The 24,165-nt window shown below is 39.4% G+C and overlaps 2 protein-coding genes across 9 annotated transcripts; one reads left to right on the top strand and one right to left on the bottom strand.

Annotated features, from left to right (window-relative positions):
* The first annotated feature begins 7,030 nt into the window (after positions 1-7,030).
* Positions 7,031-15,450, top strand: LOC115730702 (protein MEI2-like 2). 6 transcript variants are annotated; one of them, XM_030661329.2, is made up of 13 exons: positions 7,031-7,389; positions 8,399-8,452; positions 9,606-9,740; positions 9,833-10,303; positions 10,732-10,890; positions 10,969-11,085; positions 11,181-11,332; positions 12,612-12,703; positions 12,789-13,740; positions 13,830-13,914; positions 14,001-14,069; positions 14,262-14,441; positions 14,808-15,450. In XM_030661329.2, exons 3-13 carry the CDS (start codon positions 9,681-9,683, stop codon positions 14,922-14,924), a joined length of 2,454 nt encoding a protein of 817 aa, XP_030517189.2. In that variant the 5' UTR covers positions 7,031-7,389; positions 8,399-8,452; positions 9,606-9,680; the 3' UTR covers positions 14,925-15,450. The 6 variants fall into 6 exon arrangements, with proteins under 6 accessions (XP_030517189.2, XP_030517168.2, XP_048141873.1 ...); XM_030661308.2 differs by having other exon boundaries at positions 9,819-10,303; XM_048285916.1 differs by having other exon boundaries at positions 8,396-8,452; positions 9,819-10,303.
* Positions 15,451-16,148: 698 nt separating this feature from the next.
* LOC115733187 (ribose-phosphate pyrophosphokinase 4) lies at positions 16,149-20,351 on the bottom strand. 3 transcript variants are annotated; one of them, XM_030663861.2, is made up of 7 exons: positions 20,182-20,351; positions 18,945-19,260; positions 17,943-18,038; positions 17,751-17,819; positions 17,545-17,673; positions 16,620-16,719; positions 16,149-16,531 (listed from the first exon to the last, which is right to left on the bottom strand). In XM_030663861.2, exons 1-7 carry the CDS (start codon positions 20,304-20,306, stop codon positions 16,398-16,400), a joined length of 969 nt encoding a protein of 322 aa, XP_030519721.1. In that variant the 5' UTR covers positions 20,307-20,351; the 3' UTR covers positions 16,149-16,397. The 3 variants fall into 3 exon arrangements, with proteins under 3 accessions (XP_030519721.1, XP_030519726.1, XP_030519737.1); XM_030663866.2 differs by having other exon boundaries at positions 16,149-16,528; XM_030663877.2 differs by having other exon boundaries at positions 16,149-16,519.
* Positions 20,352-24,165: the final 3,814 nt, after the last annotated feature.

Here is a 24,165-nt window from a genome sequence, read left to right as displayed (position 1 = left end):
TATTTTTGGGCATCATCAAGTGTGAATCTAGATGACTAACTTTCAATTGTAACACGTACTTATGTGGCTCCTTAGCCTCCGCGTATCTTTTTTTCTTAGCTCCTTCAGCGTTAGGGTAAAAACAAGTTTCACCGACACCGACAACATCGTGCTCGAAACTTGTTTTCAACCACACGCAAAACTCGATATCAGGCAATTCAAGAGCGATCGACATGCGGGGGAATGTGGTCAGCGATCAATTTTGCGAGAGTGGGCTCCGTCGATTTCAGCCGAATAATGTCTTTTTTCCCCATTCACCACCACACGATGCCAAAAAAACCTGTAAAGTGCTTTGTGGAAGCCAGAGTTAAAATAGTTAATTAGTAATTTAGATTGATATTTTAGCTTGGGGTCGTGATTAAAAGAGAGAGGGATTAGTGCTTTATCAAACGATTAAGCAAAAAAGGACGTCCCTTTCAAATTTCAAATCACACTCCAGTCGCAAGAGAGCCAAAACCCCACCATAGCTTTAGCGCAGAATAAAAAGGGCAGAGCTCCTTTGTCCCTATCATTCAATCATTTCTCGGTTCCTTTTATTTCGATTACCGCGAAAGGACAGGCGTCGAAACTGCACGCTCCGCCCGTGCTGCCATATATGTGTATCCACGTATAATTAGCTTTATTACAACCCCTTCCGTTGATGCTAGGCTCACATGTTCCCTCCTCATCGCTCGGAGATCAAAGATAAGTCAAGAGGGGCGTATATAGGAATTTGATACTTTCACTTGAAAAGAAAGTAAAAAGAGAGCTCAAATCCGAATCTCGACTCCATCAACATATCCAATTTGATTCACCTTCACTTAAAAGCGTAAGCCAATGAGTTATGAGCAATTAGAATATATTAACCGCTCCACACCCACATTAATTATACGATATGAGACTTCACTATCACAACTTACCCCGCGTATCCTTAATTGATTGTAATCGATTACGAAGAATCCCCTAATTATCCCTTACGAAGACAAGAGAATTGCATAATTTCAATTTATTTCATAACAAATGACACATGCGATACTTATGGGGTTTTAACAAATGATTATATAGGTAACAAGATAATGTAATATCAATTACCATCAATCACGATCAATCAAGGATAAGCACGATCGATTGAGAAACATGCGTGATTAAAGGAGATATGGAGAATTTTCTAATTATATCAAAAGGACGTATCCGAAAAGAAGAAAAAAAAAAAGAAGAGAGCTATAATTTTGTACATCAAAATACAATGTCTCGCTTAGCTCGCAATCGAGTCTTAAAATTTTGCATAGTCTTCTCAGCAATTATAGTCTCATAAAAGGAGAAAAATATAAATAAATATAAAGTGCATTATACAATCTATTGGTTATAAAAGCTATAGTCTTTCAAGTGGGGTGCCCCTCGAAATGAAGTTCAGCCGGACCCAAGCCCTCTATAATTGGTGGGGGCTATGATCAAAGGCTTCACTCCAACCACGAATCGCACATTGGTCTGGTCACATCACGTGCAAAAATCTATTCCCACCTTCAAGTCGAGCTTCGACGGAAAGAGTAATACCAGATGTACTAAGATCCATCCGCAACCATGAAAATACCGAGCGACCCTAATTGACAGGAAATCGGCATTCCAACGAACGGGCCGGTCGTGCTCGGACGCCTAAATCCTATCGGAATTCGGCATTCGAACCCGCTTATTCCATGCCATCCACCCTCCCGAAAAACAAAAAAAAAAAAAGCAAAATTCATCGAGCGGAAGTACAAGCGAATCCATAGGATCCGACCTCTCTCGCATCTGCAATCTGTGACCCGAGGCTAACGGGCCGGAGTCGGGGCTGGTGGCAACCGTCCGCCCTCATTTTTGCATCGGGGATGTTGCCCGAAGGGCCGACCCCCGCTCGTTCGCCAGCTCCGCCGAATGACTCCGCACGGGGCATCGTACGCATCTAGTACCGATGATGCGTGCCCCACGAGGTGAAGGGTGCACAATAATGTCCACTGATCGAAAGTACCGAAATTGGGAGAGAATAAGAATCTGCTCGACCAAGCATCGCCAGCATCTCTACGGTCCGAAACTCTTCCCTCCATGTGATGACCACGTGAAGTCATCCCCAGCTTAGCCAGCCAGTGTCCCCCCACTTCCAACGGAGAGGGGTCCAACCTCGCGCTACGGTACGTGTCCGACGTGGTCCGCCCCACCAAATTAAATAAAACTATATGCTAAAAAATTAATAAGCAGTCGGTCGCTCCTAACCCTACCTTACAATGGAATTAAATGGCATGAGTTTGATGAGCACGAGGAAAATTATCCAAAACTCATAAATTTGCTGTACAGAAGCCAATTCGATCTTAAATCTTAAATCTTAAATCTTTTGACGATTTTACAAATTTAATATGAAACCTTTCAATTATGCAAATTTAGTCATAAATCTTTCGAAAACTTGCCGATTTAGTTCTAAATATTTTGACGATCAACATATGGATTTAATTTAAATGGCCACATTTGAGAGGCCCCTTCATGTTCTTTTGCTCAAAATTAGTGACGTACAACTTCCATCGATCTCTTCTTTTTTTTTCTCCTCTAGTTCTATATTATGTGTGCTACATGCTATACGCAAGTTACGAAACCGTGCTCCTTTACTCAAACGTGTCCACCCCCAGCCCTTCGAGAACGTGGGGAATCGAACTCCCCACCTTCCCATTTCCCAAGTGAGAAGGATGGCCAGTGGGTCAACCCCAATGTGAATTTCAATTGATTTGGATTCGCATGTTTCGCTGCACATTTTTTTGAGAGAATGCAAAGGACCTAAGGGATCTAATTGGGTCGGTACGAGCGACGCGGGTAGCTACGAATCCGAAATCTAACCATAAACGATATTTATTTAATTCGACAGGAGCGGCACGTGACTTAATATGTGCAATGCATAGCAGAATTTAAATATGAGAATGACCGTGCCTGGCTCTGTACGAAATCGTGCACATGTAGAAACTAGAAACAAGAGAAAGCTTTCACGTAAAACACGACATGTCGTCATCGCAACAGTATGATTAGTTGGATTTTAATCATCGTACGTAACCTTCACGCTGGTTTCTTTTCTTATCCACTTCACCGCTTGGGCCTCTGAGCACGCGCCACGTAATCACCACATTAAAAAAAAAATCGACGAGTAAGGAAGGTCGAGCGAAATATGCGATTTAGAAAATGCACGTGGAAACTCCCGTCTTTCTCCACGTCGTTTACGACACTTAGGTACCACTTTCGTGTCCCGATTAGGAACAGGTTACGAAATTCCAATTTCTCAATCTTGGTAAACGATGTGTGTTCCCATTAACCTTCGACGAGATAATAACAAGTTATATATGCGAGATCTAGCTATACCCATAAAAGACGAGAAAAATGATTTATTTTGTCTCTTTGCTATCGAAAATCCGCCAAAATTAAGACTGATCTCATCGCCGTAAAATTCGGAAAACCTTATTATAGGAAGTAGTAGGGGGTTTTTTTTTTTTTTTTTTTACTTTTTTCAACTTTAAAGTGTTTTTGACAAAAAAAAAAAAACTTTAAAGTGTCGTTTTTGCATTGATCGAATAAGAGAGTCCCCAGGCAGAGCGATTAGAACTCAGGGTTGTCAATTGGGCCTGGGCCCAAATCACTGGCCCAACACGTTAAGTCAATAGAGGCATCTGCCGTGTTATCAAAGAATCCAGCGAGGCTCGATCCGCCACACGCCTAACCGTACGGGCACGGCACCGTCGAACTCAGGCAATTGCTTCACCTACCGAGTCTTGGGTCGCCGGTATCGTGCTTAATAATCTCTCACCTTTATTTAATTTTGTCGAGTAAACAACAAATTAAGGGCGACGGTTGACTTCCATTTGGGTTTGACCAGAAATTTGATACCCTTTAGAATCCTCAACGGCTTGCTCGATTGAATCCTTTCTGAAATGGAGAATCTTCGCATATAAAATAGGTTAAACTCTCTATCGACATCCTTTCTATCGGGACTTCAATTTAAGTACCTACCTCGAGCCTCGTACCCATCTTTTAAATTTCCGAATGCTTATCGGTGTCTGTACTTTTTAAATACATGGGATTAAATTCGGTAAACGCTATTGAGCTATTCAAATTCAGTTACGTTAATGTGTTCAATATCGTTGACGTGCGTTAACGAAGTTTTACCATGGCCGCTTTGACCGGCGCGCGAGAACCGTGGATCAAAGCGCCTCACTTTCTACACGGGTCTCATCATCGAGTCCACTTTTTACGAGCATCCACCGTATAAAAAATTGATTTATTCATGACATTATCATCGTCCCACAGAGCTCCAATCATTTGCCAAATTTTACAATAATTCTTCGGACCCATTATGGGGAAGGTTCCTGCTCATGAAAGGAACGTAAAACGGTACGAAACCAAATCAATTCGTCCACGTCCGTCGGTTGAGAGATTTTGTCCAAACACCCCGTGGACTGTCCTTAATTATGTCCCCCACCATGGTCCGCATCGACCCCCACTTTCCATTGTTTTGACTGTAAAAACGCACCACGGGAACGAATTGAGCACTCGCCGGAAAATGATCAATTCTTGTAAGAATCCGATTTACCCTCGTTTGCGCACATAAGACAGGGCAGGACACTTTCCCTTTTTATGAACAGAGGGGGGAATAATCATTCTCATTGACCCGAGGGTGACGAGGCAGTGCCATCAAGTAGTGGGGATTAAGTTAATCTCGGCCGATAATCATTGCTCGTCGAGAAGAAAGCTCGTACGGAAAGATTGTGGAGGACTTGGTTCCGGAGGCCTCGCTACCTTTAATATATGTAGTTATGTCGAGTAAACAAGCACGGAGACTATCACGATGGCTTTATAGAATTAGCTATTTAAAAGCATTTACTACTCTAAAGGAGATTTTCCAGATGCAAGTAACGAGTCTCATCCTTCGTGGGTTGGCGAAGCCTGATTAGTGGGAGGAGTGATTTGCCCTGAGGTTAGATGGTTGGTGGGCGATGGAAAGAACATTAATATTTACGAGGATAAATGACTTTCGATCGGAATAATCCTCAAATAATGGTAGATTTGATGAATAAGAAGGTAGGGAGTGGAACGAACAGAAACATTTGTTAAGAAAATTCTAATAAACCTAAGTTTATTTTACTTTTCGCGTATATTAATTCCAAAATGTCGTGAATCTCTTTTTCCGTGCATGATTTTTTTTTTTCACATTGATTTAATAATTCTTCTCATTGATTAGCACTTCGAATGATCTATGTTACGTTGGTTTTATGAAGTTTTTTAGCTGTCGGTTTTTAGGGCCATGTTCAACCCAACAATTTTTGGCATGTGCCGACAAGTGAGTAATGGTCTCTCCTGCTAACTTGGCGGCATTTGATTGGTTGGTTGGAATTATGTGGGTATGCCGCATCTCATTAATGGGAGACTAACTTCAAACTTAGCCCGTGCTGACGCGAAGCCACGTCACGGAGTCCCACCGGCACCCCGGCGAAGAGAAGACGATGGCCTGCGTTCGACCCCACGGAGTTGTCGTACACGTCATCGCCGATTGGCCGAGAGATGGTAATTTCGGGACAATTTCAATGGCATTTTGGGAATTTGATAATATCCCCGATTGAAGGTATTTTAGTCTTTTCGGCACTCGGGAGCGTGGGTTTGGCGTCAACGGACGCCAAAGGTGGATTCAAATACAGCGGAATGTTCCTTCTCCTTTTGCCTTTTCTTTTCGGTTTTTTGGAGTAACCAAAAAAAAAAAATAAAAATTCCCACTTTATGGATTTTTTTTTTCAAGGGGAAAATAATTACACCGTGGCCGAAAAGGCTCCAGCTTTTATATTTTTCAATTTTTTTTTATTTCTTAGTTGGAGAAGGAAAAAAAATACATTTTTACGTCATTTTTGCGCGATTGCAAATTCTGTAGATGACACGGGTACTTTTGCCCTTTAAAAAATGCCGATGTTTTGATATTACGACATTCATTGCTTTCAAGAAGTTGTTTCACCCGGTATCGATGATTTATAATTTCGTTGCACGTATTTGTCAAAGTGCATGTACTACACTCTTAATTGAAAATAGAGCTGTAATTACGCCAAATTCACATGTATTTGGATTGATTTCAGTGTCTTAAGTGTGGCTTCTTCAGCAAGCAAAAAAAAAAACCAAACAAAGTTTTACTCCAAGTATGCTGTTGAAAAAAGGTAAGCCTTTTTACTTGAAGTATGATTAGGAGATGAATTTAGGACTTTAACCTCCGGTATCGGAAGCAAAGTGCCGTTTCATATTTCTTGAGTTTGTCTGCCCAATTTGTCTTGAAAGAAAGACGGTCGACGCCACTATGATAAATACTTTGTTTGAAGCAAAGAAACGAATACGTCTCGTCACGACCGAACTCTGAAACCCATTTCTTTCGGAATCCCGACAACTGGACAAATGATTGAGGCTTGAGCCAATTCCATTAGTCGACCGACCATGTCGATTCGAGATTTGCACGGAATAAATTTACATGGCTGCAAAATCACGGTTTCAATAGATAAAATCATAAAACACCTTATCACACGTTTGTAAATTTAAAACCCCGTACTTTTAATTATCATAACCAAAGGATGCGCCGCCCCGTTTTCTTTCCGCCAATTCCATAAATAGACCTATCCAAAATTTGCACAAGCAGATCTTTTTTTTTTGTGGGCAATTGACATGTCCTAAAAGTACATTTTCCATAGATAGCCACCTTTATCTTAAACGGATAATATGACTGTACATTATCTTAGATGGATAATACGACTGCATCGCTATGTTTTATTACCATAACCGAAGGGAAAGGGGGGCGGAATATTCTTGTTCGAAAATCATATATAGGTTCCACAAAAATCCTAACGTGCTGAGGAAAAATAAAAAATAAATAAAAAATTAAAAAAGAACATATCCGGAAATCTTTATTGTGCTGCCGTTGCATTTGCGCAAATTCTCCTTGGGATGATTTTGGGTGCTGGGGCTGCTTCCCTCCAATCATATACTCGTCTCGGTTCCCCCATTTTCTCTCTCTAAAAATTTTCCGTCCTTCCTCTCCGTCTCTCTCTCTCTCTCTCTCTCCAAGAGCTCGCTTCTTCAGTGAATTCTTCTTCGCCAGAGCCAGAGAGAGCGGCAGCTGGGAAGTGTTTGAATACAGAAATCATCTGGGCTTGCACGGAACTCTCTCTCTCTCTCTCTCTCGCCTCAGTCAGTGTTTTGATCCGGGACGGTTCTTCGTTCAATCGCCGAAGGGCTCTATTATAACTGCTGCTTGTCGGGGCTCGAGTGAGGTGTATTTTGATGGTGTCTTCATTAGGTTAATCTCTCCCGCGTAATTATCCGCTTGAATAATTCGAGGTGGGTTCGCTTTTTCTCTTTCTTTGCCCCACTTTTTTGGGTGCAAAGTTTTGATTTTGCGTGATTTTCGTTTGCGATCCTGGCGATTGCGTTCGGATTGAGCTGAAGCAGGCATGCGAAATTTCCATTGTAATGCTGATTTGTGGTTTCGATCGCTGGTCCGAAAGTTCACGACTTTGGAGGTCGGTCGGTCGTGATAAGGAGACTGTCTGCGTTTATTGCGATAATTGAACTTGTTTTGGTCTTGGTTGTGAAATCTTGCGAACTTGGAAACGTTTCGTCTCTCCACTACTCTCAAGCCGTCTCCTTTGTTTTTGTATCGTTTGATCGAATTCATTCTAGACATTAGCAAAAATCGGCTCGGAGACGAATATGGCTTCTCGGTTCCTTTTACTGTAACTATGTTCCTATCTGTTTTTATTTCAAACTAAGCGGGGGCTCTTTAACCCTGGAAAATCGTAGAGTTAATTCTATTTCCCTCCCCCCCTCTTTTTTTTGAGTTTCATGTTGACCCTGAAATCTGCAGTAGGTCAATTTTATTTTATTTTTAAATTTTTTTTTGCTGTATCTAACTCATTGATCATACTGAAACCTGAAGTCTCATGCTCTTGAAAGTAGCGTAGTAGTGAAAAGGGGAAAGGCTTAGCTCTGAGTGCTATTGTAGGTTTTAGTTGCTTGCTTCAGGTGTCGATGATATGACTGTTGAAAGTAGAGAAAGGATACAGAGTTAGAAACTAGGTCGATATCTTTTAGTGCGTAGGCACTCCATCACCTGTGAGAATGTTCTTGTTGACCGTCATGAGTGGAAGCAGTTTAATTGTCTTTGAAAAGTTTCTTAACAGCAGTTTGTTCCATTGCTTTCCCACTTCTGTTTTCGTATAGTTTGAATAGTTTGTTTGTCTTCGGTTCTGTGCTTCTTTTCTTTGATTAAATGTCAATTGAGTTTAGGCTGCATCGTGCTAGTCAACATACTATGTTCAAGTCTCATATAATTGTTTCATGACAGCAGCCAGTGGCTAAATGGAGTGGAACTCGAAGGATTTGTCTTCTGGAAATTTTGAAGGTGTGATTATTGGGTTAAATTGAACATTGCATGAGAACTTCAATTTCGGTTCCATCGAGTGTGTTTCCACTTATATTGATGCGGAATTTTTATTCTCCTCTTTTCTTTCCTGGTAATTTTTGTGAGAGTGTAGAAGCAATAAATGCTGCTAACTCATGGTAGACTGATCCTTTGATTCAAAGTTAAGTGGGTATGGATCCAAACTTGATTCTTGTTTTGGGGTTCTCTCTCCTCCTTGGGCAGCCGTGGATTGATTAAATGGTGAATCATGAAAAAGAGGTTGAATGTTTCTTTAGAAGGGTATGTACTAAATCTAAACTATGCATAATCTTCTCTCGGTATTTATCTCATTGCAAGTCATGTATTATGTGGACCAATGTCATTCTCTTTCCGGAAGAAAGGAAATGACATAATGGATATTATTAGGAGCTCTTCTGTATTGAAGCACATGATACGGGTTATATACATATGCAAACATTGTTTTGGTTAGACCCTTTTGAGGATGGCCCTCTTATGTCTGGCTACTGTAGGCGACTTGCCTGCATCATGAATAGGAACAGTCACTTATGAAGCAAAAAGGAGATAGTTTTTCTATTTCTGACCTGACTGGTAGGATCAGACATTGTGAACCTTTCCTCATGTTCTGAAATTATCAGTCAAGGGATTCACATTTTGACTCCCTTTAGATGCAAACATGACAAGTTACTTTTTAGCTAACATTTGAAACCTCAATGTCTCCTCTAGCTTTTTGCTAATTCAAATCCAACTCATCTCTCTTCTAGAAGGACCTTTTTTTGTTGGTCATTTGCCTGAAAATGTCTCCAAACTGATGATGCATGGTTTGTTTGAAGCGATCTTTATTTTTATATTTTTCATTTTTATAGAAAATATTTGGCGGTTCTCAAAATTCGACTTTTGTACAATGCGAAACACCTAAAACCTTTCAAATATATCAATATTTACATATAGAATCTTAATATCAACTTTTCATAATTCCTTCCAGAACAACGGAACGTACTAGCTTTTCTAGGCATGTTTGTGGTATTTGCGTGTTCCAATTATTGTCTCAGGACTTTTATCCAGCAAAGAATACCTCTTTAATACTACATGACCTAATCTGTCCTATTCATAAGACTAGGTGCTTTCTTTGTAGGTCCCTCCAAGGTTCCTTCAGCAAACATTCCAAGAAAAGTAGGATTTGGTGCATGGGGGATGCCGCGTGATCCACATGCCTCAAATGATACTAGCTTGTTTTCTAGCTCATTACCTGTCCTTCCTCATGAAAAATGTGAGTATGCACCCTTGCAATTAAACAAGACACTATTCCTATAGAGCGCTTCATGAGGATGTTACCTTGTATGTGCAGTGAACTTCCCTGAGTCCGGGAATTTCCCTGAGTCCGGGAATTTTGGCCATTCTGTTGACGATAACTTCCCGAAGCTAAGTAAGCTGAGCCAGCAACTTGAAGAGACTGATCCACTTGAAGATCTTGAAAAAATTGCAATTGGAAATTTGCTTCCTGACGATGAAGATGAGCTTCTAGCCGGCATAATGGATAGTCTTGACTTAGGCGGATTGCCCATTCAGCTGGATGATACAGAAGAATATGATTTTTTTAGTTGTGGAGGAGGAATGGAAATGGACTATGATCCTCAGGAGAATTCAACTATTGGCATGTCAAAGATAAGCATATCTGATGGCTTTACAAATGGGTTTGGTCACTATGCTCTCACAAATGGTTCTGGGACAGTGGCTGGGGAACATCCATATGGTGAGCATCCTTCGAGGACACTGTTTGTTCGGAATATCAATAGCAATATTGAAGACTCTGAATTGAGATCTCTGTTTGAGGTAATTGCATAGCCATGCCACTCAGTTTTAAGTCATACTGTTCCTTTTTGTCATCGGATTATTAGTAGCAAAAGTTTGCTTGTTTTTCTTTCATTTCTGTGGTATAATAAGTTTCAGCATGAGCTATTTTCACTGAAGATGGATATATCAATGCAGTCTTTTTTCTATGGTCTTAGGTGGTCGGGTGATAGGTTTTCAAGGGAAATCTGTTTTCACCAAAAAGTGAAACAGTAGTACTGTAACTCGTGCTAATCTGTTCTTTCTTAGTCACTTGTTTTTTTTTTTTTTTGTAACATTAATCTATTTATAGAAGGTTCGATTTACCCTTTCATCTTAAGTCTTTTTATGTGGGTTTCAATTATATGGAAATGCCTACTACTTATCATTTGCTGATCACTAATTTTCTTACTTTTTCCCTTTTCTGGTAGCAATATGGAGATATAAGAACCCTATATACTGCATGTAAGCATCGTGGATTTGTGATGATTTCATACTATGACATTCGATCTGCTCGCACTGCAATGCGTGCATTGCAAAATAAACCCTTGAGACGAAGAAAACTTGATATTCATTTCTCCATACCCAAGGTACCATTAATTTCTAGCTTCTAATTGAACTGTTGAGTAGACTGCTGTTGATTATTCACTATACTCCTGTGCATATAGGATAATCCGTCAGAGAAGGATATAAATCAAGGAACTCTTGTAGTTTTCAATTTGGATGCTTCTGTATCAAATGATGAGCTTCATCAAATATTTGGTGCTTATGGGGAAGTCAAAGAGGTCATTGTTTTACTCTCAATTTGTAAGGAGTAGTATACTTTCTTCTGCACCTCATTCTGAAATTTGAATTTGGATTTCATTGTCCACAAATACAGATCAGGGAAACTCCACACAAGAGACATCATAAGTTTGTAGAATTTTACGATGTGAGAGCTGCAGAGGCAGCTCTTAGAGCATTAAACAGGAGTGAAATTGCTGGGAAACGCATAAAACTCGAACCTAGCAGACCCGGTGGTGCACGTCGGAAGTAAGTATTATTTGCGTTATCTTAATACATACTTGTGAAAGTTCGATTCTAGGTACCTGTGACTTTGATTTCAAATGCTATATGTCTCGTACAGAAGCATGAGGTACAGGCATGGAATATCAGGAGAGGCCTTTTTGTTTTGTTTGTTGTTCCATTTTGCTCTTGAGACAGCCTTGCATAAAAACATGGGTGTAGCCGCTGAACTTCCTTAAAGTAAATAGAGCTGTTGGAATATTCTTTTGTCCAATTGACAAAAAAATCCCCAACCTTTTGAAAGGTTTTGAATCTTATCCCAACCTTTTAATCCTATCAGAAAAATACCCAACCTTTCAAATCTGTTTCAACTGTTTCTGAGATCCTTTAACACCGAAGCTGAGAGGGAATATTCTGTTAGATTAAGTCTCACGTTCCAATTTTGCCTCGATTTTTATGTTTGGTTTCTTCTTTGATATCCTCCCACCCCTTACCGTTCATCTTTATCGTTGAAATTGGATAATATTTATATAGCTGCATATCCTATTTTTCATTTACTATACTATGAAAAACTCGGTTTCCTTGAAGGAAATATGTCCTTAATGGAGATCCTGTAAATACATAATGCAAAAACGGTGAAGGCTACTATAATTTCTATAGGGAATCCAATCTTGGGATAGATTTGATTTGAGTTCAAATGATGAGAATTTGTTTTGGTAACCTAAAAGGTGCGGATAAAATTGAAAAGTGGAGCAAAAGTGAGGATTTTTATTGCGATTAGGTCTATTCTTTTACTGTCATCTTTGATGAAGTGTTTTCAGACAAACTTTAAACCTAGTGTAGTTTTGTGGAATAAGAATTGGGAGAATAATTCCAGTGATTTTAGTTTGTTAAGTGGGTTTTTATCTAATTGGTGTCATTTAGATTGTGGTTGATAGGATACTCAGTTTGCTCCGTAAATTTATATTTTGACTTCCTAACGTGCCAACCTTATGAGATTTTGCTATACTTATCATGAAAATAAAACTGTCATGCGGAAGACACCGAGAAACAGTTAATGGAGTTCCATCTTAGGCTCTTTTCATTAAGCATTGTTATGTAGCAACCTTGCATGAAACTGGCTCCAACCTCCAATTAGCGGAAATAGACATACTGGAGGGTATTTAACCAATTCACATATTAGTGATATTCCTTAGACCCGTCAGCATCCAGAGATGTTGATGCAATTTTTCTGGATGCTGAATATCTTGTCAGACTGTGATTTCTCTTCTTCTAGTTAAGTTTTGGCTCTACCTCTCTTGTCTAGCTTGATGCAGCAACTAAGCCTAGAGCTGGAGCAGGATGAATCTCGAGCTTTCCGGCACCAAGTAGGTTCGCCGATTGCCAGCTCTCCTCCTGGTTAGTATTCCAAAAGTCAGCTACTCTCATTACGTTGCTAGAATTTGCTTCTTAATCAATTAAAACATGTGAAACCCCTTTATAGGTAACTGGATACAGTTTGCGAGTCCGATTGAGCAGAGTCCTTTGCATACTTTCAGTAAATCCCCCGGAGTGGGATCTCCTAATTCTCTACAGAGCAACCATCTGCCTGGGTTAGCTTCAATTCTCCCATCTCACTCATCTACTTCCCCAAATTTTGCAGCCATTGGAAAGGATCAAGGAAGAATTAATCATGTCAACCCGATTTATACAAACGCTGATTCTACAAAAGGAATGGCCTTCCCTCATTCTAATTCTTTTCCTGAGCATAGTCTCAGTACAAGTCCTGGACCTGTTTTTCCTCTGGGTGAGTCAAGTCCAAATACATCTTCTGTTGGAACTTTATCTGGTCCTCAGTTTCTCTGGGGTTCTCCCACTCCATATACCGAGAGATCCAATTCATCTGCCTGGCCCACATCTTCAGTGGGGCGTTCATTCGTCGCCAGCAGACAGGGACAGGGACAGGGACAGGGATTTTCATATGCCAGTCTCAATAATGCATTCCCGAGTACCCAACATTTACATCATGTGGGATCCGCTCCAACTGGTGCACCTATGGACAGGCATTTTGGATTCTTCTCTGATTCACCAGAATCATCATTCATGAGCTCAGTAGCCTTTGGAAGGCTGGGCCGAGCAAATGGAAATTACATGATGAATATGGGTTCTCATGGCAATATAAATGCTGGTATAGGCCTTCCTGGAAACATAACTGAAAATGGTTCTCCTAATTTTGGAATGGTGCCATTGCCTAGGCATGCTCCTTCGTTCTATGGAAATGGTTCCTATCCTGGGCTAGGAGAAACCAGCATTGAAGTATTAGCTGAACGCAGTCGTAGTCGGCAGACTGGTGTAAACCAGATGGACAACAAGAAGCAGTATCAACTGGATCTAGAAAAAATTATGAATGGCGAAGACATTAGAACTACATTGATGATCAAGAACATCCCTAACAAGTAAGGAGAATGCATAAGCTTGCGTGATCTTTGCAAAATCATTGACGTGTGAAATTTCTCGATGTGTCTACTGCTTATCTACTTTGCAGGTACACTTCAAAAATGCTGCTTGCCGCGATTGATGAAAATCACAAAGGGACATATGATTTCCTGTACTTGCCTATTGATTTCAAGGTAACTGTACTCTGGAATCCAAAAAGAAGCGGTAGGTACTGTAAGTCTGCTGATTTGCTGCTGATGCTGAGGTTCTCTCTCTGCAGAATAAATGCAATGTGGGTTACGCCTTCATTAATATGGTTTCGCCCTCACACATTATTCCTTTCTTTAAGGTCTATTTTGATTCCTTACTTATCTGGAACTCCTCATGGCTAAATTGTTTTTCCTTTTCATGCATGATCTATTGGTTGAGAGATGTACTATGCATGTTCCATTTGGAATGGGACTTCTGACTGTTTGTCATGTTACTGTGAGTAGTTGTAGAGTTATTGCTTTGGCGCTAAGATTTTTGAATTTTTGTGCAGACATTTAATGGGAAGAAGTGGGAAAAGTTTAACAGCGAGAAGGTTGCTTCACTGGCATATGCACGAATCCAGGGCAAGGTTGCACTTGTCTCTCACTTTCAGAATTCTAGTTTGATGAACGAAGATAAGCGGTGCCGTCCAATTCTCTTTCACTCAGAGGGTCAAGAGACTGAGGATCAGGTAGGATTTAGAATTTTCTTTCTTTGGAACTGTCTTGGCATAAGTATAACTAATTTGTTTCTTTTGTAAAGTTAGAATATGCTGCTTCGTTATTATTAAACTGTAAAACACCAAGTCAAGCGAGGGGAGTTGTTGAAAGTTCCTTAGCTTTGCCTTATTATTTCAGTTACTATTTGTGTTAGGTTGGAGCTGTACCTATGGTTATACACGTCAGTTGACTAGCTAGTCCTCACATTTTCTAAATAAATGGAGCACTGGTCTAGATATTAGTGGTTTCTTCTGATATTATAGCTTTTCCTTCCTTAAATCAGAAACCCTGCTAAATGTTAGGACTGACTTTGCCTTCTGCACTTGTCATTCCTCCAGGAATCTTTACTCACAGGAAATTTGAATGTGTATATTCGTCAAGCGGATGGTTCTTATGCTGGGGATTTACTGGAGAGTCCAAAGGGCAGTCTAGATGAGAAGCCCGACAGGATTTAGCAGTGCGCTCCCTCCTTTAGCTATGGTAAACAGTGGCTTGAAAGCTAACTCCTGTATAGGTACATAACTGTACAAAATCGGAGCAGAAAAGGGACAAGGTAACATAACTGTATATATGACATGACCCGGAGTTTCAGGTGTCGCTTGATGCTTGTAACTATCTATGAGGGACTTCGTTAGATACGAAGTGGAGAGCGGCATAATCACTATTCAAAGGCATAGTGAAGCATGCTGCTTGAAGAGTGTATTTGCCACCGAATGGGGAAATGCTATTGTTACCACCATGCTAATTTGTCTCTTCTTCTGGTTCTCTTTTCTAATCTATTTATCATCTTCAGCCATTTTTTGAGGATGATTACCTGCTCTTGTTGGTACATACTCGTAGGATGAGCGAGCGGTACTGTTTTAGCAAATGTACAGAAGAGAGAACATGCCCTCTGTACTATCTATTTGTCTTCTGTCATTGGCATGCACTTGGAAAAAATGTGTATTCCATCTTTGGATGATCAAATGCTTTTTCGTATTTCGTTGTGCACAAAGTGTAGCTTTCTGATGCATGATGCATCTGCAGAATCCAGTGAAGAAGTCTTGAAGAGCATCCATGTCTATTGTCATGACTTGTTAGTTTTCAGCCAAACCCCTTGTTTCCAGACCCCAGTAGATGAATAGAAAGATGTTCATCGAGCAAAACTTATTAATATTATCATCCGGTTTACTCCATCTCGGTTAGCAAACTGATACGATGTTAATGCATGGCGACATTGATGAGTGTCTTGTGGCACTTGCGGAGGCAATGAATGATGAGTAAAGCTTCAGTTTTGAAATCTAACTATAATGAAACTGGCTCATATTATGTCATAAGATGAGATATTGCATGGGATTCTTCCAAATACCAGTTGTGACATGTTTTTCGAGGGGTGTGAGCGTGGACTCGTGCATGCCGCTCTGGTTTCTCCATTCGTGCAGTTAAGAAAAGTTCCAAGGTAGAGAAGACACTGCATTAATCTCTGTGAACCATATTGAGTCAACAATTTGGTCAAATGTTCAAGTGGACTGCCCAAGCAAAATTTTAAAATTTTTCAACCTCATGAAATAGAAGCAACAAAAAGTTGTAACCTTTGTATTGTATTCCCAAAAGAACTAGATAATAGTTTCACAAACGTCATCGAATTGGCAAGTGTATCTTCCTTGCGTGGATCCTATTTCAATGGAACTTCAATGCCAAGAAGAATCATCGTAAGTGATTGCTAAAATTGGGAATGCCTTAGTTTCCATAAATTGAGTAGTACAACCTTATGTAGTGGGGTGTCACATGAACCCCCCCGGTTCCAAACACAAATAAACCAAGGTTTCTGAACTGAATTATTCCGAAACTACAACCTGAGGCCTCATTGGAGTAGGCCTTGCAGAAATAGTGTAATTCATTCCCTGCACTTCAGAACTCTGACGATTTGGTTCCTTTAAGAAGCTTACTTAAATCTGTAAGGCGTCGGCAATGGATCCAGCAAGACTCAAAACTTCGAAAGGAGCTTGATTTCCTATGGCTTTAACCGTGTGTGGGCAAGAATCAGTTATCCAGAAGTAGGCGAATCCCTTGTCGGAGCCTTCTAAAAATGATGTGAAAATAACTGTAAGATGCTCAAGGTGAATTTGATAATTTTAACGTTTTGAAAGCACGGAATTTAAGTAGCATACCGCCATTATTGCAAGTGAACCTCTCCCAAGATCGTTTCGGAAATACCGCGTGAGTAACGTATGCGCTCACCTTGGCGGCACCGTGAGCTGCCAAAACTTTCTGGCAGAGTAAAGGAGATAGATATAAGGTCCAGCATATATGATAATTGCAGTTTACATTTGATATACAATATACTGGGGCTAGATTGCCCCAGATTCAACCATCGGACCAAGACAGGGACATCCAGCACTCGCATAACAAAACAGATATTGAAAACAATGGCTTACAGAGGCATTTTGACATTTTTCTCCAGTAAACTAAAATGCTAGTTGCTAATTGATTGCAAGATACTTGTATCTTCGTCTAGCAATGATATGGGGGAAAACTATTACTATGGCACCACATGATTTAGTGAGATACATTCGTATCAATCATAAGTTGCGAGACTTATAGGGGACACCTTTACTAGATGAAAACTCAATCGAGCCATATGCAGCCTCTTTTTATCATCTGTCTGCACTATAATTTTAATGGTTTAGTGTAACGGACCCCAAGCATGCATATATAGATAGGCCTTCTACTACTGCTCTTTTTTTTACTAACCTTGTGTTGAAGTTCTCCCATTCCTGTGCATCTCTCATCAGATAATATGTCTTAATATCAACAGACAAGCATTTCTTATAGATAAGAAACTTTTGTTCCTCAACCATCAATATGTAGAGTTATGGCATATGACTCAAGGATCGAAATAAATGACTTTAATAGACAGTAGTCGACAATGTGAAATTACGAACTGCACGGTTTATGATGGTTGACTAGCATCAGCTAAAAGATATGACAAAACGAGCTCCATCATTGTTGGAGTTCTGGAATTCTGAAGCATATGGTGTCATGTATATGAGAAATCTGTATTTGGAACATGGGAAAGATGAGTTGCGAAAGTACCTGGCACTCAATTAGGGTTCCCCCAGACTGCACTAGATCATCAACAATAACTACATGACAGCCAGAAGGATTTCCCTCCTTAATCCGCACTATCCTCTTGTCACCTTCACGAACCTTTGTGCACACCACCTGTTGTACAAAGATATTAAGTACCCAATGTGGTAAAAATTCCCGTAACTAGATTAAACTGTAAGACCAGGACTGACCGCAGGAAAATTATCCAGGAGCTTGTGAAATCTCTTCCAGGCTCCATCATCAGGAAATGCAACAACAATCTGAAAATTAACAGGAGATTTAAAAGAGGTCTGCAACACAGATCATCAACAGGGGATAGCAACAACACTCACAAATGACAATTAACAGATCTTACAAAAATGGAACCAGGGCTATCTACTTACTTTCTCAGACTCAGGAAGCTCGCAAAGGCGCCTCTTTAACAGAGGAATCCCTGTCTCAAATAAAGGCAAAACATGGTCCCCAAAATAAAACCTTTCCTGTGGTAAGAGAAAAGCCTTAGGGTCCAATTAATACAACAAAGCTACTGAAAAATTGCACTTGCAGACATGCAATAAGCCATGCTTTCACTATAAAAGTGAGCAATATGGCAAAAAAAAAAAAAAAAACAGGAGAGATGGAACTCGCCCCTAAATAAATAAAGCAAAAAGAAAAGATGGAACAGCATTCTCAATGACAAACTTACTCATCAATAATTTGCAGATATACCAACTAGATAAGTTGCTGGCTCAAAATGGAACTTGTTTGTTTCTTCAATCATACAATTACAGTGGGCCTAAACCAAACTGGCACACATCTACAGTTTGCCACACAAGCAAAGCCAAAGTGACAAATACTTTTGATTGGAAGCACTCTAGTAAGGGCCTAAAAACATAGATTGTTATAAGATGTATAATGTCTCTGTTATCAACTACTCTTAGTCCTTTCGACACATGAATCAACCTCTTAAAAGAGATGACAGTAATATTTCTTTTCTAAGACGCATCCTATCTGATGATGCCTTTGTCACTTTGGACCACCGTAGGCACGGATATGACAAGTGCGATATGCAGAGTTCCAGTGCATCAGTTGTGTTTCTACACACTAGTAAACTTCCCAACACAGAAAAGCGAGTACATTTAACCAATGATCACAGGGAGGTCAATCAATACATTTTGTCAGTACCAGCATGGATCATGTTCTCATGGTGTCACTCTCGCAAAACAATAATATAGCAGGATCGTAAGTGCCAAAGGGAGAAACTACTATTGACATCTTTTCCATATCAATCTCATGCTGTTTTTTTAGAAATTACGGCAGAATTGTAAAGGAATAAGCCAAAACCTTTTTACTATAACAAGAATTCAAGATATATATTGAGTTCAATTGGTGCCCATGAACCATACCTGCAAAGCATGTATGTCATAGATAACTAAGCTTGTTGGGCCCCCTCTTGAGATGGGAATGTTTGACAAAATTCTTGCCATGGTGAACGCTGTAGCCACATCTCCTTCCTCTTCCATTCGTTCAAAGGAGCCAGTAGGGAAATATGCCAACACCAGTGTAAAGGAAGCAACAAAAAGCCGTGGCAGTGCATAAATGACTGAAAGCTGCTCAAAGATTACTGATGGAGAACTGAAGGATGCAAGAAAAGCCACATGTTGACCACGAATTTCTTGTGCATTGTTTATGAAAAGGTTCGGGAACCCATCATCAAAACTCCTGCATGTACGTCAAATTTGTCATTTCTAGCACTTAAACAAAGAATATATTGTGGAAACATGTTTAGCAAGTCCGCAGTCTAACTGTATCTACCGCAAATTACATCGTGCACTGTGCCCAAATGCTGAAAACAAACGAGAAGTTGAGACTGGACAAGATTTCCATATATGGATCAGAGAAGAGGGTGCAGACTCACTTCTCCAGTTGCTTTCCAAACAATCCTAAATCGATTTATTGCAGAGTCAATAAAATCACCAGGGGATCTAACTTACTGCAGATATTTATCGATGTTCTCTCCTTTTAAAAATTGAATATTGCAATGCTAATTCCCTTCATATCATGTATGAGCCACGACTAGGGATGAGACTCGATAGTTCATGAGAAGCTAATAAAAAAGTTGCAACTTGGTCTCCTTTTGAGGATTAAAGGTTGCAACTTTTGATTCCTAGCTGATAATTTCATAGTCCAACTGATTGCCGTCATCCGAAGACACATCCCCTAAGAGAAAGAACAGTGAATTTCTCCCAATCTTGCTCTAAAATAAGTGCCAGCATATCAAATTCAAAGCTCGCCCATGTCACGAAAAATGAAGACTTGCTCGCCTTTAGATCACATGACGAGGAATTTCAGTTCCTTAGGGTGGAAACACAACAGCAAACAGAACAGAACATGAAAGAGTATAAAGCACTGCGTCGTACTAAGTACGGCAGGGCAAAGATCATATCAAAAGCACGAAACATGGATCCATCCACACAACCGCGCACACCAGATAGAGCGCAAGTCTCCCGCTTTGACAAACAATGGAGCTCTTTGGAGTAATCGACCGCGTACATATTAGCCCGTTTCAGGTTTCACAAAACTGTATGTAGCTCGAGAACACGTGTGTGCGCGCGCGCGCGAGAGAGAGAGAGAGAGAGAGACCTCCATTTGATGGACTGGAGCTGGATGAGGCCGGAGTGAGCGGCGACTTTGCGGGCGAGCTCTTCGGACTCCACGCAGTGGAAGAGCAGCACTTGTTTCTTCCCTGTCTCCTCCTTCTTCTCCATTCCAAACACACCCACCAGCGCGCAGAGAGAGAGAGAGAGAGAAGACTTTTGCTCTGCTCTGGTCCTCTGGACTCTGGGAACGCACAGGAGGGCAGAGAGAGCTAGAGAGAGAGAGAAAGAGAGTACGCGGCGCTTTTCTGGCTGCTTTCGTTTTAATGGTTTTGCTTTTCTTTAAGAATTCTTTTGAGGTTTTCCTTTAGGATTTTATTAGTGACTATATAGAGAAAATATTCGTTAAAAAGTAGTGTTAGTTTATAAAATAAAAAGGGGTTAGGCTCTTTGCAATTTTTCTACCCCCCAATCTAGCTAAAGAACATTCACTATATTAGGCAATGACCCAAATGCCCTATAATTTCTCGTTTCTTCTTTCTCCAACACGCTTTGACTCTTGCGCTGACATGCCGTGGATGACCTAGAGCTCGACACACGGTGACAAGCTCCAACTTCGCGAACATTGAGCGGATAGAGTGGATGGAGTTACAGAGGGCGGGCACAGACTTGGAAATAAAGAGGCGAGCGAGGATATGGACCCCGAGTGGGCTCGAGCTCGATCAGTCGGGCAATGGTAAGGAAGTAGGACGAGAACGACATTTTTTGGATTTCTAGGATCTCACCAATCAAGATGAGGTTCAAGTCGGATAATCGCGTTTTTTGGATTGTGGTTAGATCTCTATCCCTTACACCCCACCCCCAAACAAACTCGGTCACATCCACTTCTATTTTCATCTCTCTGGTATTAGGTTTTGCCTAATCAAAAGGAGGGTATGAACAGAATGTGAGTAAGCGTCGTCTCCTTTGCATAATTGTACGACGACTTTCCTGGACAAGCAAGAGGCGTGAGTGCTAATGTTGTCTAGGCTTTTGCAAGTTGACAGACAATGGAAGGAGGAAAAGAAAAGTAGAGAGTCGAAGAGAGTTTTAAGACGACGAATAAAGAGACAATGGAAAAGATTGCTTAGGACAACAAATTATTGCAAAAGTGATTCCAAATGTCTGCGAATTTTTTCGTTTAATTGTTCTTCCAAAAACTTAAAAAAGTGAAAGTAGAAATCATTCCGTAAGTTATATACTAGGAAAAGAGTACTCTATGGTCGTGGTATAGGAAAGAATGCCTAATCTATCATCGGCTTCTTCACGGTTTAAACATGAAACCCAACATAGGAGATCAAGATGAGCGTTGAGTTTTATCCCGGTTTTGTCAAACTGATCAAATTGAGCATGGTTAGTACGTCGCGAATCATCACATGAGTAGCGGTAGGGGTGAGAATTGGTCCTAATTCGACCTGAAAACCGATTTTTGTAGTCGCTAAACGAAAGATCCAACCCGCGCTTAGCGGATTGAGCTCTTAAAACTCTCGGAAGACGTACCATGTCTCACAGGGTACCACTTGAGCGAGAGTGGAACTTACTTTCAAGATTCTATATTGATACATTCACTCGTCGATTTGGAGCCGATTCCAGGGCTGACCAGGAACAGCTAACCAGCTTATAAAACTTCAGTGGGGAGCCAATTTAGAAGAACCAATCTTCTTAAATCCACTAAGCTGCACCATTCTTGAAGATGAGTATTACAGACAGCAGCAGAAGTACATTACGGTCTCTAAGGGATTTCGCTTTAAACCAGACATACGGTAGAACTGCTGAAGATATACAAGACTTCCCTACAATGCTCCAAACAGATACATCTGTAAAGATTAATATGTCATTCAGCAAAGCAAAGCAAAGATGGGTCAACTTAATTTTGGAACACAAAGGATGATGTTTCAATTTAATTCCAAATTCAGCAACCCTGTTTAACAATCGAGAAAGAACTCTAATTGGGAAGACCCTAGGACTTTAGGGTTCCGTTTGTTTTGCGAAAAATGAGACGTTTTTGGAAAGTAATTTTCTTCCAACATTTTTCGGTGCTTAGCCGAGACCCGAAAATGAACTGAAAAATATTTTCCGTTGTTTGATAATGATAGTCTCATTCGATTTTCTATGTAGCCATTTGGTTGAAAATTGCTGACGAGGACTTGGAGTCCTCGTGGCAAAATTAACGCTAATGTGGACAATTTCTTGTAATTTAAAATAAAATCCAAAAATTTAATAATTTTTTATTTTTTTCTCTTCTTTCTTTTCCTTCCGTCGGTTGCCGTGGATGAGCCTGCCCGAGGCTAGTGAGGCTCAAGCTTACTAGCTAGCTTGTGGCTAGCGATCGGCAAAGGAAGAAAGAAAAGACAAAATATAAAAAAATTTAAATTTAAATTAAAAAATTAAATAAAAATAAAAATTAAAAGAAATTTAAAAAAAGGGAAGGTAAAGGAGTGCAGGGAAGAAAGATAAGGAAAAAGAAAAAAAGAATTATGTTCCTCACTTTCGAAGGTGTATTTTCATGAGTAAAAAATATTTTCTTTGACTAGTTTTTTTTTTTTTTGTGAATCGAACATCCAAAAAATTTGAATTTTTTTCCTGGAAAGTAGGCTATGTATGGTAACTTTCCAAAAACGGGGTATGGTAAAAAAGTGTTCCCAAAGGTTCCGGGAACACTTTTGAGAAACAAAAATACTTTTGGAGCAGAAATAAGAAACAAAAAAAAAAAACTTGCTTTTGTGTTTCTAGAATATTTTTAGAAATACATTTGGAACATTTTTTAGAAACAATTGAGAACAATTTTGTTTTCAAATACACTCTCTTCTTTTTTGTTCATGTACGATGTTGATACCTTATTTTTTTTTATCATTTTATTTTGGAAAATTAATTAAAAAAATATGAAAATAATTCATAAAATTACAAAATCAACCTTGGAAACTTTGGCCTAGCCTTAGGAACCAATTTTGAGCAAAAACATTTTTCATAATTTTTGACATTTTTCGGATTTATTTTAATTATAAAAATAGCCAAAAATAAGGAAAAATATTATTCGTGGTTAGAAAAATGCACAAAAATAGTCCATATTTTTATTTTAACTCTCTTTTCATTTTGGCCTCTTAAAGTTTTAAAAATTCAGTTTGGGACCACATGCCTATTCATTGAACATAACCCTATATTGACTAAAAAATTTCATTTTAAATCATTTTAGCCAAAATTTTTTACTTTTAGAGTCATAACATGAGACTTTGATACCCTGCATCTCATTTCAGTCCTCATGTTTGGAAAAATTGGTCAATTGGACTAAAAGGACCTAAATGCATAAATATTTTTTTATTTTAGTCTCTGGTTTCACTCAAAGTGCAATTAATATTTTTTAAGGGTCCCCATTTAAAGGTACTCATATTTTTAACTAGTTGAAAATATTTATGTGTGACTCATAATTGTAAATTTTTCTATCTATAGAAAACATATTTGATGTTCTCGTTGTCCAATTCCAATTCGTCTTCTCTTTCGTTTTTTTTTCTATAGTTGATCTCGTCCATATTGTAATTTGATAAATCATGCACAAATTACTTGTACATATATTGGTCTAATTTGATTTAGTAAATTGAACAAATGAGATTTAATTTGATTTAGTAAGTTAAAAAGATAAAAACACCTTAATTTTAATATATATAGTCCCCTTAATTAAATGAAAAAATTAGGAATAATTTTTTTGCGGTTATCAAACACAGTTCTTTTCTTTCTTTTTTTTTTTGTGTTCCAGGAACATAAACTTTATTTAGGTACCAAATGCATTTATGTTCTTTTTTTTTTTCAAGAAACATAAATTTTTTTGTAATTACCAAATGTGTTTCTATTCTAAAAAATTATTGTCTGGAAACATAAATAAAAAAAAGTATTTTTGTTCCAAAAGTTGTTCCGGGAACATAAATATTACCAAACGTAGCCATGTTTTTTACTAAACAGACAAAGCCTAAAAGTAAGGGTGAAAAAAAAACAAAAA

The sequence above is a fragment of the Rhodamnia argentea genome, chromosome 10 (genome assembly GCF_020921035.1).
Source record: "Rhodamnia argentea isolate NSW1041297 chromosome 10, ASM2092103v1, whole genome shotgun sequence".
Lineage (NCBI taxonomy): Eukaryota > Viridiplantae > Streptophyta > Magnoliopsida > Myrtales > Myrtaceae > Rhodamnia > Rhodamnia argentea.
This window is presented reverse-complemented; position numbering and strand designations above follow the sequence as displayed.